Below are 16,521 nucleotides of genomic sequence, written 5' to 3'. Positions count from 1 at the left end.
GAATCTCTTAGCTGATGAATCTCAAGTGGCTATGTGATTTAAATTAAAAATTAATTGTACCACCAAAATATACCATCTATGTATTTAATTCCAGATTCCTGGTTGCAGTGTTGGGCTTTTACAGTAAGAAACGTGAGTGCATGTTTTGCCACCTATGCAAGCTCTTAAAATCAGATGTACTGCCTCCCATCTTCTCTGAAAGAGTGCTGACAGTTACCCTGTTTTTATTTATTTGGGGTGGGGGGAACACACATGGAAGATATGCATAGAAAGCAATACTGATGCTGTATTAGAACTGGTTCCATGATTGCTTCAGAATCAAGATTCTGGCCTGAATTTCCAGAACAGGCAAGTTAACAAGTTAGGTGATATTGTATTAACATGTGGAGTATTTATAGGGTTTTTTTAAAAAAACAACAACGCAACAAGGGTCTTTTCATTTAGAAAGCGTAATCCTTGCACTCAGGCCCCTAATGTGTCATTCTGGTGTTCAATAATGTTTAGGTTCTCAGCTCTTACCCAGCCAACTTTCACACATATTCTTGGATTCAACCTTTACAGGAGGGAGAAAGAACGAGTTATTCGTGCCAGTTGGACTGCAATTCTCTTGGGTACAATTCAGCCAGCAGGAATTCCTTCCTCATTCCCTGCCTGAACTATTTGGGAGAAGCCTGGAAAGACAGACCATGGAAATCTTCCATCCCTCTTTCTCTGGCTTCTAAAGAGCTCGGCCTGTTAAGTGGGTTAAAGGCAATACTTAATACCAAGTCAGAACACTGAGCATATTATCACAGAGGAAAAAGGTGGGGAGCAAGATGTAATTACATATAATAATGACTAGAAAACAGGCAAGAAGACAAAAAATCCAAGTTCCTTGCACTACAGGCTTTACTTGAAGCCCATGTTAGAATCACAGAGGCAGCGGGGGGAACCTTACAGACTATCTAGTCAACTTCCTTGCTCAAGACAAGAAATCCTGAGTAAGGGCATCCCCAATATATGTTCTGCTTGAAAAACTACAGCTAAAGCTCACCATCCATCTAGGTAATTTGTTCCAATGCTGAACTGCTCTGATAATGTTCAACTGAAATCTACCCTCCATTAGATTAGTCCATTAGATCCAGCCCTACCTCATTTTATGCAACTGCCCCTCAGGTATTTGAACAGTGCTATCATGTGTCTCCCTAAGCCCAAATCTTCTCTTCAGGCTAAACATCCTCAGTTGTTTTTTCTTTAGAGGACTTGCCTTCCACATCCCTGACCATATCTGTAGTTGTCCACTGAACCCATTGCAATTTGTCCAGATGTTCAATGTGTGACTGACTACAATCCAGAGATCCTTTTCACGTTTTTCTGCCAAGCCAGAAATCCTCTATTCTTTACACATGCATTTGGTTCCCAGCAGAACTTTGCATATACCTTGGTGGAATTTGATTTTGTATGTTTCAGTCAGTTTTCCATTCCATCAAGCACATTTTATGTTTACTACTGTATTCTGAGGAGTTAGCTAACCTTCCCAGTTTTCTGCCATCCTCAAATTTGAAAACTAGTTAATACACCCTTTCGTCTAAGTCACACATAAAAGTCTGAAGAATTCCAGGCCTAAAACAAGGACTTGCTGCACCCCACTTGAAACCAGATTAATGAGGAATTACTGATATGCACTCTTTGAATATATTCATTCCAACCAGTTGTAAATCCACATAACAAAACTATCCTCTAGCAAACAGTGAATCGGTTTACTATCCAAAATATCACGTGGAACAAATTAGTTGAATCCTACCCATATATTCACAACAAGATGACTGTTAACATTATGAAGCATATAGTCCAGCAGTTAGGACTACAGAAATACACAGAACACACAAAAAGCATTTTAAAAGTGATATGCAGCATTTTACCCATACTAGAAAAACTGGAGCATGAAGTCACATAAGCAGTTAGTACGGTACAGCACCTGACTGCATTAATAAATAGTGCAATTATTTTAAATACCATCCAAACGTTATATAGGTTGTCAACTGGCAACATAAACCCCAATTTTGTATATACCAAATAACATATATTTCTTCAATATCATGCAACAGGACCTTTTAAAATTTCTAGTCAAAACAACTGCAGAATTAATGCACCACAGACTATATGTAGTAAGAAACTACCAAAAGTATACTGTACCTCTTAGCTTTTGAAACTCCGCAGCCTAAACACAAGGATATGATAGACATTCTTAGCTTTTGTTAAAAAAAATAGTGTACACCTATTAGTCAGGAAACGTACAAAATAAATCTTATATTTCGTTTGTAAGTCTAGTGTCTCATGTTGGCCAGCCATACCATAGATTTGGAAACTTGCCAAAATATCTTAAACAGAACTAAAAGCCAACTTCTTTCATTTTGTTACAACGCTGTCTAGCCAGCATAACTTGACTAAAAACAAAATTGCCTACAACAGTATGTAACACCACCACAACAAAAGAATTAAGACACGCTATTGGGTAATCTTACCTAATCCTATCCCCTCCAAAGAGGTTCTCTCCGGGCACTTCATGTTGAATGTCACATTCAATTAACTTGACATTTAGAAATTATAGTGCTCAACAACATGTAGAGGTTTTCCTATCACTTAGCATGATAAATTTATGGTTATCCTTTCTTGAATTTTCATTTTAAGTAATGGGTAGATTTTGATTTTTAATAAAGATTTTAAAGCACAAAGTCAAATGAAGAAGAATTTTATGAAAATTATACTATATGCATAAAGTGGCTTAACGATAGATGGACACAATACTGGAAGTATTTTTATGACTCAAGAGCAGAGCTTGCAGAGATGCAGATATGAAGTGTTTAGTGTTACAAAGGGATAACAGCAAATAACTCCTGTTCAATTGTGCGAAGGCAATTTTTTGGTATGCCATACTGGAGATCAAAGCAGCTTTGGGAAGAAAAGCTATTTACAGATATCTCATTGGATCTAAAAGCTGGGCCTTAACTGAGGTGAGATACAACTTGCTTTTAATTACAGGAACAGCATTAGCAGCTGAGCAAACGCTTTACAACTGCACTATGCCTGTTTTTAAAACCTTATGAAATGTTTTAAAAATGCTCATTATGCAAAAAAAATCAAGTGGGAGGGAGCAATATATACATTTTTAGGAATTCATCGAATAGTCACAAGAAAAGCAGTTTCATATTTTCACTATCTCTTCCAGTACTCAATAAAAGGATATATTGTTAAGGATGCAGATTGGAAAAAAGATAACTCTCCTGGTTTGTACATTTCAAGATAAATAATGTCCTGGCTTACCGCATGACAGTTTTTTAGATTCTGTGTAAATATTTCCAACATATTGCTGCTTAATCTTAATGTTTTTGGTTCTACATATAATCAACAGAATCATTCTTCTCTGAACAAAATGCTTCTCAAATATAATTTTCAATTTTGGTCTCATAAATCACAACACATTGCCTATTTTGCCTCCATTCCTTTTAGAATTTCTCAATCTTTTCTTTTTTAAGCTTCTAAATTCTTATAAAATGCTTTTTTGCTGGTACTTCTGAGTAATAATTTAGTCCTAAATTATTTTAAGCAACTGTGGGAAAGAATGTGAATGCTAGCAAGTGTCTTTGTTTCCCAACCACTACCATGCATGCATCTTAAGTCAGGGATGAGCAAACTTCAGGCATGCAGGATATACTTCATTTTTTACATAATATCCAAGAACCAACCAGATCCATGTGCAAAAGCATGTATTTAGAACTAAGGAATCCTGACCCCAGGGATTTACCGTATTTTTTGCTCTATAGGACGCACTTTTCCCCCTCCAAAAATTAAGGGGAAATGTGTGTGCATCCTATAGAGCGAATGCAGGCTGTGCGGCTAAGCCCAAAGCCAGAACAGGGAGATGGAGCACTGCGCACCCCGCTGCCCTGCGGAGGCTTCAAATGCTGTCCCCGAAGCCAGAACAGTGAGATGGAGCACTGCTCTAACTTGGGGATGGCTGCGCAAAGCTTTCCCGGCTGGAGAGGTTGCACGCGGCTAAAGAGGAAGCCAAGACAGCCAGCGGGATGGATCCCGCTCTCTGCCTTGGCTTCTTTGCTCTTTGGGGCTGGGGGGAGGGAATAAGAATTTTTTTTCTTGATCCCCCCCCCCTAAAAAACTAGGTGCGCCCTATGGTCCGGTGCGCCTTATGGAGCGAAAAATACGGTATTTCCGAGACCAGAGCTGAGCTCATAGTTCTTCCAAAGAAAACCCCATTCTTGATAACCTCAGCTGCTCCAGCTTTGTTAATTTCAACAGGGTAATGGGTGGAGTGTCATTTTAGTGTTGCTGTTGATAAATAATCAGGAGTCAGAAATCCCTGCTGATCAACTGGAAAACACCCAGAGATCTACTAGAAGATAGTGGTCAACTTTCTGTCCACCTCTATATTAAGCTACCAAGAAACTGGGCCATATTTGCTGTTTAAGATGCAATAGAAGAATATGAGAATGCTTTGCACTTTCTATCCCTGCACTGTTATTATGTCCAAAAGATAATGTTTGCATCTACCCACATGCAGAGGTGCATGAGCTCAATGAGCGAAAACGTACAGATTTTAAACATGTTGGAAAATAATTAGTGCAAGCTATTTGCACTTTCTATTTATTCCATTATCCCTGTCAAACCAAAAGCTTCTCTAAGTGTCTACTGTATTCCTTTCACATTTCTTTTTTTCTTCTTCTCCTGACCTTTAAAGAGAAAACACTTTTCAGTTTTCTAAAAGATTCCCATTTATGTGTCTTTCCCATCATTTCTTTCCTCTCCTGTTAATAAAGTTTTTACCAAATATAGGTGCCTAATGTCATGTCTTGATAAACATATACATATTTTTACTGAACTTAGTAAAAAGAAACTTCTATCTTTGGACTTATCTTTAGACACTTGCTTTTCATCACATGCAGCTAAACTACATTTATTCAAGAGTTCAGAGTTTCTGATTGGTATACTGCTTGTTGCTAAAGCAGCTATATCTGTTTTTCATTTTCTGTATGGAGAATAAAAAAGTAATAAATAAGTAAAATGCAAATGGGTCATATACATCTAGAAGGAAAGGAGCCATGTAGTCATACAAAATCCAGAAACTTAATTTTACAGCACTAGAGTATTTTGCCAGCTTTGGTCCCACTCAATAAAGGAATAGAAATAGAATATGTAAGGCTTTGTGCACATAATTGTGTAGTGGATAAGGACTGCTTAGTTGAACACCAAATAGCACACTGAGATCCCTATGAGGCAATTCATGTGGTATTTCCTCATTCATTTAGCAGACTTTTCTAACAAAGTAAAGCAAATCTATGTGCTCATTATTAAAGGCAGATTTCATTTGCTTTTAACAGGGTTTGAAAATAACTGATCCTTTTCTAAGCATTTGATCCAGTGGTTCATGTGGTGAGGTACAGAATCAGATGCATACAAATGGTCTTTCTAGAACAATTCTGTTCATTTCATAAAGAAGGATAATTACTTGCTTGGCCAGCAATCTTTCTTCATTTCTGCTGCTATTACTGCATGGTTATTTCCCACACTTGTCCCTTTAGCACTGAGACTGACCATCACCAAAAAACCTCACTGTTTTCTATTCAGAGGGAACACAACCCACTTCTATAGCAGCTTTCTTGATTTTCTCTCTCTAAGAGAACTGCCACAGTAGACACTACATAGCAAGGAAAGAATAAGGAGCAAAAAAAAGCAAATGAGTTGCTCTCACCTGAATACCTATTTGCTATATCCAGACAAGTTGTGAGAAGCACCAACAAACAAATATATGTTCCAGGGAAGGCTACTGCTGTTTAGAACAGATTCATGTATTATCTTTCATTCAAGAAGGAAAATCAGAAGATATTAAAACTGAAGGGGTTGGATCCTGACCAAGTTAGTTGTACTTGAGTCCCTCTGAAGTCAATTGAGTTAGTGATAACCTAACTAACTTGGTCTGAATGCAACACAAGATTCACAGAAAGCTCTTTTCAATAAACATATTGCCAAGTATTTTCTATCTGAGACATTGCTGTTGTGGGTGGAAACCAATGGACAAAACACTTTGGCTGTCCCATGCTCAGAGGCTACCCAAATTTCTGAACACATAGTTGCCTGAGCCCCTTGTGTTGTGGGTCCCACCAAACAGCTGGCTGTAAGGTGTTTGGAAACCAATGCACAAGGGATTTTGACAAGTTGGCAAGGGCAACCTGTCAATCCTCTGACACCAAAACACTGTCAGACAGGTTATCCCACCCACTATCTAAGTTGGTCCTTGGAAGTGGGACCAGATAAAGATCTGACCAACAGAGCCAAAGAAGTTCCCCACCACTGTGCTAAAAAAGGGTCTATGAAGTCTTTTGAAAAAGTAACGTGCAATTTACTTGCAAGCCTTGTTTTGCTAACCTTTAAAAAGTATATATTAAAAAAATTAGTAAGCATGCTTACCTGTAACGAACATGAAATGAATGACCTTCACACATGCTTAACAAAACATTTTCTTCCACTGAGTTGCATGATGAGTAGAAAAGACAATAGCTAGTGTGTTGCGTGCAGGGCAGCCAGTAGGTTATGAGGAAGTGCTTTACGACAAAGTCCCAGTTAGTGTATTAGCAAATTGGAGTTAATAAATTGTATGTTCTTGTTGCAGTAGTCTTCTTTAGTAACAAAAAAGAAGCTCCTTGTCAGATACCACTTAAATGTTCAGAAATAAGATGATGGGCTGTATCTGTGGCTGAATCTGTTGTATTTCTGCAAAAGGAACAAAATATGCTATTGTTTCAAACTATGTAATTATCATCACAACAATCCACAGCCAATGAAAAAAGAAGTGTAACTCTGCTGAGCAATCTTAAACAAATAATGCAAATAGGGGGTGTTTGTTTTATAAGTCAATTTTCATCTTATATTTTGTTTTCAGGTTGGATACCCAAGTACAAAAATACATAAACCGCTCATTAATTGTGAACAGCACACACAACTATGCACACATGCCCTTTTTCTTCAAAACTAAATATAAGTCATCATTTAAGAGTATTTCTTGGTCCATACTTCAGTTCTAGCTCAAGATGCCAAATACAGTACAGATACCGTTTTATCATTTGCTTTACTTATGACATAGTTTCAATTCTAGTTGCATTCTAGACGTGCTTATTTTGAAAAAAACCCACCAATTTCAAAACAAAATAAAAAAAATTCCTTCCAGTAGCACCTTAAAGACCAACTAAGTTAGTTCTTAGTATGAGCTTTCGTGTGCATGCACACGAAAGCTCATACCAAGAACTAACTTAGTTGGTCTTTAAGGTGCTACTGGAAGGAATTTTTTTTATTTTGTTTTGACTATGGCAGACCAACACGGCTACCTATCTGTAACGGCACCAATTTCAATTAGATTTACTTTCAAGGATGCAGCTTTAGATTCAGCTTTACATGTTACCCTGAAAAGCAGCCTACAACTGAGTTTACAACTGACTCAAAAGGTATTTTAATCACATGAATGGTTATTTCATTTATTAGGATTCTTGATGAAATGATTGTTTTGCTTCTATTCAAGATAATCATTTTCTTTAGATGAACCATGCCACAGTCAGATAGGATTAGAATGATAAAATTTAACATAGCCATAGCATGTGAAATAAATTGAAATAAAATCTAACAGGGCAATAAAATCTAATTCATGCTGCTAGTTCTAAATCTTAATAACCAGGCTTAAAACTGTTCTGAGGGAGAAGGATCTTTTAACTAAGCCAGATGGTTCATAGTTGGCTTCCTCATTTGAACTCCAGATGAGGCTGGTAGCAGCAGAGACGAAGTGCTGGAGTTATGTTATGTTCCTCTCCAGACTCCCAGGTGTTCCTGCTGCTAGTGCTGATCTTACAGCTAGAGCTCAACAAACACAGAACTCTTTAGCATTTCCCAGGTGATTTTCATATTTGTGCATCATGAAATGGACAGTAAAAAAAAAAAGTGGTTCAGAAATCAACAGAAGAACAATTCTGCTACTAATAGAATGAGCAAATATAATGCTGACTGGTGACAGAGAAGAGCTCATCATTTTGGCAGCATTTAGAGCTGCATATTAAGCCAGGAATAAGTGTCATGCTACACTCTCCCCCCCCCCCTTGCACACTGACTCTGGTGCTTATATTGTGGTCTGTTTAGACTAAATTTTCCCATTACATTCTAGTTTCGTATCACAGCTGTGAGTCCATGATTAAATATTTCAGACATAATAGGAAATGGTGAGTTGTTTAAACCACAATTCAATTTCCAAACTCAATGTATGAGATAGGAGCAAGCATGTGGGCATGATGCTAATTTCTGGTTTATGAACTATACAGTGCATACTTGGGTTGCGAACGTGATCCATGCGGGATGCACGTTCGCAACCTGCAGCATTCGCAACCTGCATCTGCGGGTTGCGATTTGGTGCTTCTGTGCATGCGCAAAGTGCAATTTAGCACTTCTGAACATGCGTGGCCGCCGAAACCTGGAAGTAACCCGTTCCAGTACTTCCATGTTTTGGCAGTCCGCAACCTGAAAAAACGCAACCTGAAGCGTCTGTAACCCGAGGTATGACTGTACAGCAAAGGTTGTCAAATAGTTTATGAAGAAAGATTGTGAAACAGTTGAGAAACTCTTGTCGGTCCTCTATTTTATTATTTTCCCCCTTGACAGAAATAGAGGTAATTTTGATCAGGGGTCAATTACTAAACAACGCTTTAGCTTGAGGCGCATTATTTTCAAAATATTTCCTAAGAATTTACCAGTTAAAAGTTATTTGTGGCTTTGACAGAGGCTCAGGATTTTAATAATAATAATAAATAGTGGTATTCAACTAATTTGTACTCATAGCGGGCCCATTGTAATTAATGGTCCTAACTTAGTCATATTCATCAACTTCAACAGGTTTATTCTGAATAAAACTTAAATACCACCCACAATGTTGGTTTTGACAATCACAAAAAATATTAAAATATGAGTTGTGTGTGCTTTGATTTGTTGAAAAAATAAGTTTAGTAGGTGATACACTGAAACCCCCAGCAATTTTCAAGTGATCCATGCAACAACAAAGTCTAAAAAACCACTAAACAATAAGCTGATTTAGTTGGAGTTGTTGCATTCAGTTACATTCAAACAGTTACAAGAAGAAAATGTTACAATACTGTACAATCAATGTTTTAGCTCTCATAAGACTAGGTCCAGGAAACTAGTTTGTGCTAGCCCAGTGAAATGTTTTATTTGACCCTCTTTCAATGGCTAATTCCCATGCCAAGTAACAAAATGTTTTTAAAATGCCACTCAGTTTCAAAAGAAGTTTGTTGCATAGCACTGGGGGTTGCTGTTCAAGAAAAATAAGTCTAAAGTCCTGCTCAAGCTCATGGAACAAGTTTAATTATTTTCTGAATCTCAGCCAATAAAAAAGGTTGTGTAGGGAATTGGGTGTAACTAAAAATAAGTACAAATGTGAATTATAAACATATTACAAAAAAATTATATTCAAAGCATCTATGCAAGTGGATATAATATTGGTAGTTCACTCCACCACAAAATGTAAGTAAAAGTCAGCAGTTAAGATACCAATTTACTTTCCCAACAAGTATTCCATACGTTTCCTCTAGCATAACCCGATATAGTACTATAGCTAGAAAACCAGGAGCAAACTCCAAAATACTGCAACACTTTGTCCTAGGTTCATTTTAATACCAGAGTTGTTAAAACAACCAAGAATGTGTGAACAATCATGCCCACTTGAGAGTTCTAGCCCTCAAATAACAAATCTTCATCTCTAACTTAACCAAAATAGATTTTCAAAATTATTCAAAAGATTTGAAGCCAATATACTATAGAGTGCTTCCCAAAACCAAACTACCTGTTCTAATGTCAAAACTGAAACTGAACATTTAATAATAAGAGATGACAGATGACTATGCAATCCCATTATAAGCAAAATTAAATACTCTCATAAAATCACTACTGAAGATAAACATGCTTCACATTTTGTACACAACCCAGGCAAAATATAGCACTTTTAAATTCCTGTACGCTCAGTAAGGAGCTATTTCCAATGAAGTCAGACTTAAATGTACTTTATTAGTGGCATTTCCAAATTTTTGTCTATGAAGGTAGGCTGAATGTTACAGCACATCGGCATCTAGGCCAGATGTTAGATTATGTTGTGAACAGCCATCTCCAATATTTCAGATTTTTATAACTTTATCTGGAATTTAAACATTGACTAGATCATAATGATCTTACTATTCAGTTCTCTAGTTTACAATAAAATAACCATATAAGCAATAACATTCACCACTGAGAACACCAATATTCAAAAGCAGCAATAAAACCATATAGGAAAGGATTAGCCACTTTTTATAAACACAAGTTTAGATATTTGTGCTTCTTTAATTTGTATCTTTCAGTGTCTATGGAACTCCCTGCAACAATAACTCAGAGATCTTCAATGTGATCCCTTTCCTCTGCCACCCATTCTCTTAGAATGCTTTTAAAACCTCATTGCGGATATAATATGCTTAAGCATGAGACTTGCACCAACACGGAAGGAAGAATGAACCATTAACTACAATTATTAAAGTGATACTTTGTACATAAAGGAAATTTTGGGGGCTTTCATGTACTTTATAAATTTCTAAGGACTCAAGAGACATTATTGCTGACAGTAGCCTCCAATAGGATTTTAACTCCAGAAAAAATATTTTACCACCCACTTCAGCTACTGGGTACAATCTGCCTCTGGCACCAAAGCCTCAGCTGACTGCTTGGACAGTTTAGCTGCTTTCAAAAACTTATGGAAACTTTTTAGTAAGAAGCATTTTTTGCCCAGCACTTGCTCACTTCTTCTGATCTTCACCAGCAATCAATCAATCAACCTTTTTATTCGACCGTCAGTCAGAGAAAAGAATACAAATACATTTGTCAATACACAGTTAAAACAGTCACCAGCAAAATATAGTTATCACACCAAGAAGGAACAGTTTAATATTCAAGCTTCGGTTATCCAACTTCACCTCTATCCAATGCCACCTTTCTCTGCTGGCCTTTACCTCAAACCTCCATCAACTGATTTTTTCAAATGATGTTATTTCTCCGCAGTGACAGTTAACTGCCCTTTCTTCACTGACTAGAACCTCCAGCCAATCAGAGACTGTCATTTGCCACACCAATCAAACGGAATCTACCTGATCCAGACTCATCTTCTCTGACCCGCCCCGCCCCCCAATCTTTCAGACATGTCACCTGGTTACTAAACAGGCTTGCAACAGAGTAACAGCACATGGCCTTGAATTTTGACAGTTAAAACTGACATCTTGTTCAGAGGCAAATACAGTGGTACCTCGGGTTACATACGCTTCAGGCTCCGCTAACCCAGAAATATTACCTCGGGTTGTGAACTTTGCTTCAGGATGAGAACAGAAATTGCGCGGTGGCAGCAGGAGGCCCCATTAGCTAAAGTGGTGCTTCAGGTTAAGAAGTTTCAGGTTAAGAACAGACCTCCAGAACGAATTAAGTTCTTAACCCGAGGTACCACTGTATCCTCTTATTGACAAGTTACAATTCTCATGCTATAGTGTGGCTTTCTTAAAGAGTAGTAACATAGCCATCACCTTCAAGTCAACCAGGACTACCTCCTCTCAGAAGCATGCATTACTTCTTGGACCCGTTCAGTCAATGCTGCTTTAAGCTGAGGTTGGATGACCATCTGTCATCATGTATCATATAATTGAGATTCCTGCATTGCAGGGGTCGGACTAGATGACCCTCAGGGTTCACTTCCAACTCTACAATAACTCCTTCTGCCACGGAGAAGACCACACGTGCTTTCAAGCACCCTGTCTCCTTAAGCTTCAATTACAGAAGCTGATCACTGACCAGGTATAATTACTTCCCAAGCAGGATACTATAAGGGGCTCTGCCCCTTCACACCTTAGGGTCCCTTTTGAGATATGTTGGGAAATCTTCCAAAATTAGGTGGACCCTCCCCCACTTGATTTGGGATTACCCCCCTCCCAAGAGCCCCCAGGTCCCATCCCAAATTGTTCAAGAAGACCTCCCAAGCACTAAGCTAAAAAGCACTATAACTAAAAGTATAGCACCCACACATGATGCTAACATTTGCTTCTTCAAACTCCTCAGGAACAAGCTCAGGAAACACACACACAATCAGGGATGCATGGCAACATCTTGTTGTGGTGGGACCAATTTGAATACACTAACAGTGGTCTAATAATGAATCGTCTTGAAGCCAAAACCCCTGCACAAGAGGGAGGTATCAGAAGACTCAGGTAAAGCTCAAAGTTTGCAGATGTACAAGTTTTGCTAAAAGAAAAGCCTCTAAATGGGAGAGGCTCTAAAACAGTCGCATAAGGGCTGAATATGCCCAGTATCTATAAAATGCTGGGTGGGGATAGTGGTATGGAAAATCCTCAAAGGTGACATAGCTGCTAGTCTGGTCTCATGGAGAGCTACACAACACATTAACATTTTGTTGTGTTTTAAAGTGTCGTTATCAGTTGATGATGTTTGAAACTTTTGTAAACTGCTCACTACCACCCCTGTGGTCCAAATGCTGCTTACCACCACTCCTTCTGTTATTTATATATTAAAAATATGCACATTAATTGCATTCATGCAATTGACATAATGCCTAATCTGGCCCTAAACTAGCATGGAATTAATTCTAAATTAGCACTTTGCTCATTAATGTCCCCAGAGCATATTTGAACTAGGGAGACAACATCAACAGTACAACACAGGGATCATTTAATGAAGTCAATTCAACCAGAAATTCAAGGCTGGAACTTTCAAACAAAGAGCATCCAAAAGAACATGCAGTATCTCTCAATTAGTCCTGCTTCTCTACAGCAAACTTGTAACACACAGAAGCATTATTATTTAGTGTCTTGAAATTACACCAGGAGGTGTTGCCATCACGTATTTAAAGTTCCCTCCAGCTTTACCATGGATAGATAGAATAATAATAATGCCAACATTTTTAAAATGCCAACATTGAAAAACTAACAGGAACATATGGGCTACCGTAATATTAATAATGATATCCAGGAGACAGAATTAATGTGTTTTATTAATTCTTATTCAGCCAGATTCACATGTAGCCTGACAGCAAAATGCTATTTCTCAGCATCAGTTCCATTACTATAAAATGGAACAACCCCCTTAATTGCCCTCCAAGAGTTGTGAGGACAAGCAAGAAAAAGACCATGCACAAAGATGGAGCTAAGCATAACCTAAGTCAACTACACTTAATAGGCTTAGGAATGGTCAACAGTGTGTTGGATTGTGACCACTTGGCACATTATGATAAATGAATAATTGTAAGTAGGAGTAATGAGGACTAGCTCTATCATTAAAAAATATTAATAAACACATGTTTAATAACTAAATTTTAAACTAATGTGATACATACTGTCAATATGACTCCCATTTAGAATTCAATTAGGAGATTTCAAACTTGGCTTGCAACACGTTTGTGGTTTTTTTAACACTGCCAAACAGCTACATTTATTTATTTTTTTAAAAAAATCTTTTTCCCATAAAAAGTGAAAAAGACTTTTCTATCTCTGCTTCAGCTACCACTCAACATTTTTAGTTTTTTGCAGCAGTATTTAGTTGGACTGGACCCTCAGCAAAGCTATGCTATAGACTGTGGGAAGTTTGTTCCTAAAGTCACATACTGTATTCCTTAGAACACAGTTTTCCAAACTTTTCATGCTGGTGAAACACTTTTTAGACATGCATCATTCAGCGACACAGTACGGTAATTCAGTTTTACTAGCAAACCAGAGGTTAAACTAACCCCTTTCCAGCCTGGAGAGAAGCGCGGGAAGTGTTCGCACAACGCACCTACGTACTGTAGTTGGCACACTAACCTGTCGCGACACAGTGTTTAGAAAGCTCTGCCTCAGTACATAACTCCATTTTTTAATATTCAATGAAAACCTGTTTTGTAGGTAGTAAGCAAACGGAAGTTAAACAATACATTTTAAAATGTTCATTTTGACAGCTGCTTTAAGTTGGGCTATTTGACGGATTGATTACCCCCACCTGAACCTGATTGTGCCCAAAGATCAACTGGACTACTATTAAGATCCACTAGACTGGCAGGCACTAGAGCTTTCTCTGTCATGGCCCCGCAGTAGGTAACCTACATGATGCCCAAAGGCAACATCACACCTGCCAGTTTCTCCTATGGTGCCCACAAAAGTTATCTGTAAATATCCACTAAAAAATCCACAATAAGTACAAAAAATGTTTGCTCTTCGTGCTCAGGTACACTGGCTGAGCCTCTCCTACACTAAACACACCCTGAAACATGCCCATATTTCATTGGATGCCAGGATTGCACAACTACCCTCCCATCCATTCTGAACAGAGAAGTGCAAAGAGCTTCTCTCTCCCCCCACTGTTGGAGGTGTTTCTCTGCACGACTTAGCGGTCCTGTCTTTTTCTGGGTTTTTTGATATGCCAACCATTTTGTATTATGCCATGGCCTCATAGCATCCATTTTGTGACTGGCACCAGTGGCATTTTCTCAAAATTCCAAATATGCCCCGTCCCAAAAAAATTTGCAAGGCAACCCCAATGAATCTAATCTGTGAAACTTCCTCCCAAGGGATTTACAGTTAGCCCCATTCTGGTCTCCAAAAGGGCTAAATTCTTACTTATTTTGTATGACTGTTTACTAGATGATCTTTTTGAACATGCTTATTGGTTTATTTTTAGATTTACTGATCAGTACTAATTTTTGTTCTGGTTCAAAATGTGGTGTGAATTGTCATTTCTGATATTTGCAATTTATATTTTTAAATGAGGTTATGTTACTGAAACTATTTTATCATTTAATATTTGTAGCCTCCTAGGCAGGACTTCATCCTGAAAGGCAGCCTAAAAAAAATTAAAACAAGAAACCAATAGGATATTTTCATATTGAATTATGATGTGCTAACAGTCCATCTCCTAATAAATTATTCCCGTAAGCAATCTTTGAAGCTAGTTTAGATTACATAAACATATGTAAAAATAAAGTTGTTTAAACCCTGGACCTGAAGAGCCTCATCAAGGAGAAGAGAGCATTTCCAAAGGAGATTCCTACCCCCTTCAGAAGCAACTTTTCAGGGGGCTCAAGTGGTTATTATGGGGATGCCAGTAAATTCCAAATATGGATGAGGTCCAATAATTGCCTCATTGACTGGCAATGGGCACACCTGCTTTTTACTTATGGTTCTTGAACACATGGCAAGTCAGTTCAGCTCCCTGTGGTTCACCTACAATTATTTCTGTATGCTTGGATGAAATGCTACCCATATAAAATGAATTAAAGCATTCAAAATAATACTAATCCAGTACAACACAATATAAATAAGAACACACTTGTTGAAATAGTTGCAGAGTATTTAATCCTTTTTTTACACACAGGCACAAGCAACTTCATTTAGGGAAAATGACAACCACCTATAACACTCCATTCCTGCAATGAAACAATCTGAAGGAAGGCACACTGCCCAATTATTCTTGTTCAGGTGTTGAAGTAGGTCCAGTTTATGCCCAAAATACCAGACAGAGACTGGGATATTTGTATGCAACTTTAAGCAAAGATGAATAGGGAGTTTCAAGGAGGCAACTCAAGTGGCATCCAACACAGAGGGATGGCAGAACCTGAAAAGTACAAGGGAGGGAAAGAGGGCCTACAGCTAAATACCTAAACTGATGTCAGAAGCCCCCAAGTTTTCTCCCACACAGGAGGGAACCTCGTTTCGCTGCTTTTCTGTATCTGGTGTTCCGAGGGTTGCCTTGCTTCTCTTACCTAGCCCTAGAGACAGCTCCACCGAGGTACGTGTGAAAGCTCCCTCACACCTGGCGCTGATTATAATATATATATATACTGTATATCGATAAGAAGCTCCGCTTTCAGCCAAGGGCTTCACGCGGATCGATGCCTGACCCCGTAAGGATTTCCTCAAAATGGCTCCCCTTAAAAAAAAAGAAAAACCCCGACTCTCTGTATTCTCCTCACAAACAAGCACCGTAGCTGCTCCGTCGTGTTTTCGCCTCGCCGCCGCCGCGCGGGTCTCAGTCAGTGGATTCCTCGCCCTTCCCCACAAAGGACCCCCCTCCCGCTCTTGTGAAGTCCCCCCCCCCCACGTTACCGGGCTAGGGGGAGCCCCCGAAGGAGGGCGGGCGACTTCCACTCTTCCCTCAGCAAAGCTTCATCCACCCGGAGCAGCTCGCCAGGCCTCCTCGAGCTCGGCGCTCGCCCCGTCCGACGCCTCCCGGCCCCTTCGAGGGTAAGGCACTAAAGGGGAGCCGCCGATAAGCTCGGTGGCTCAAAGCAGCAGCGCCCCGAAAGGGAGGGGCGCCCCCACCCCACGCGCGCGCACTCTCACACACAAACACGCTTCGCTCTGAACCGTCCCAGCCAATAGCATTGCACCATCGAGCTCCCTTCGCCCCGCCCCAACCAACCCCCAT

The 16,521-nt window shown here is 39.0% G+C and overlaps 1 protein-coding gene across 3 annotated transcripts in view; it reads right to left on the bottom strand.

Moving 5' to 3' along the window:
- Positions 1 to 16,437, bottom strand: part of GPSM2 (G protein signaling modulator 2) — a 35,261-nt gene extending 18,824 nt beyond the window's left edge. Inside the window, exons 1-2 of one of the 3 annotated variants that reach the window (XM_079981390.1) lie at positions 16,200 to 16,437; positions 6,463 to 6,765 (exon numbers count right to left, since the gene is read on the bottom strand). In XM_079981390.1, the coding sequence (XP_079837516.1) occupies positions 6,463 to 6,497 (35 nt within the window). In that variant the 5' untranslated portion in view covers positions 6,498 to 6,765; positions 16,200 to 16,437. The remainder of the gene's footprint in view (positions 1 to 6,462; positions 6,766 to 16,199) is intronic. The other 2 variants (XM_079981388.1, XM_079981389.1) reach the window with 2 other exon arrangements.
- Between the last annotated feature and the right edge of the window lie 84 nt (positions 16,438 to 16,521).

This window comes from Podarcis cretensis (assembly GCF_951804945.1).
Source record: "Podarcis cretensis genome assembly, chromosome: 6".
NCBI classification, from domain to species: domain Eukaryota; kingdom Metazoa; phylum Chordata; class Lepidosauria; order Squamata; family Lacertidae; genus Podarcis; species Podarcis cretensis.
The sequence above is the reverse complement of the archived record's forward strand: the minus strand, read 5'-3'. Positions and strand labels throughout refer to the sequence as shown.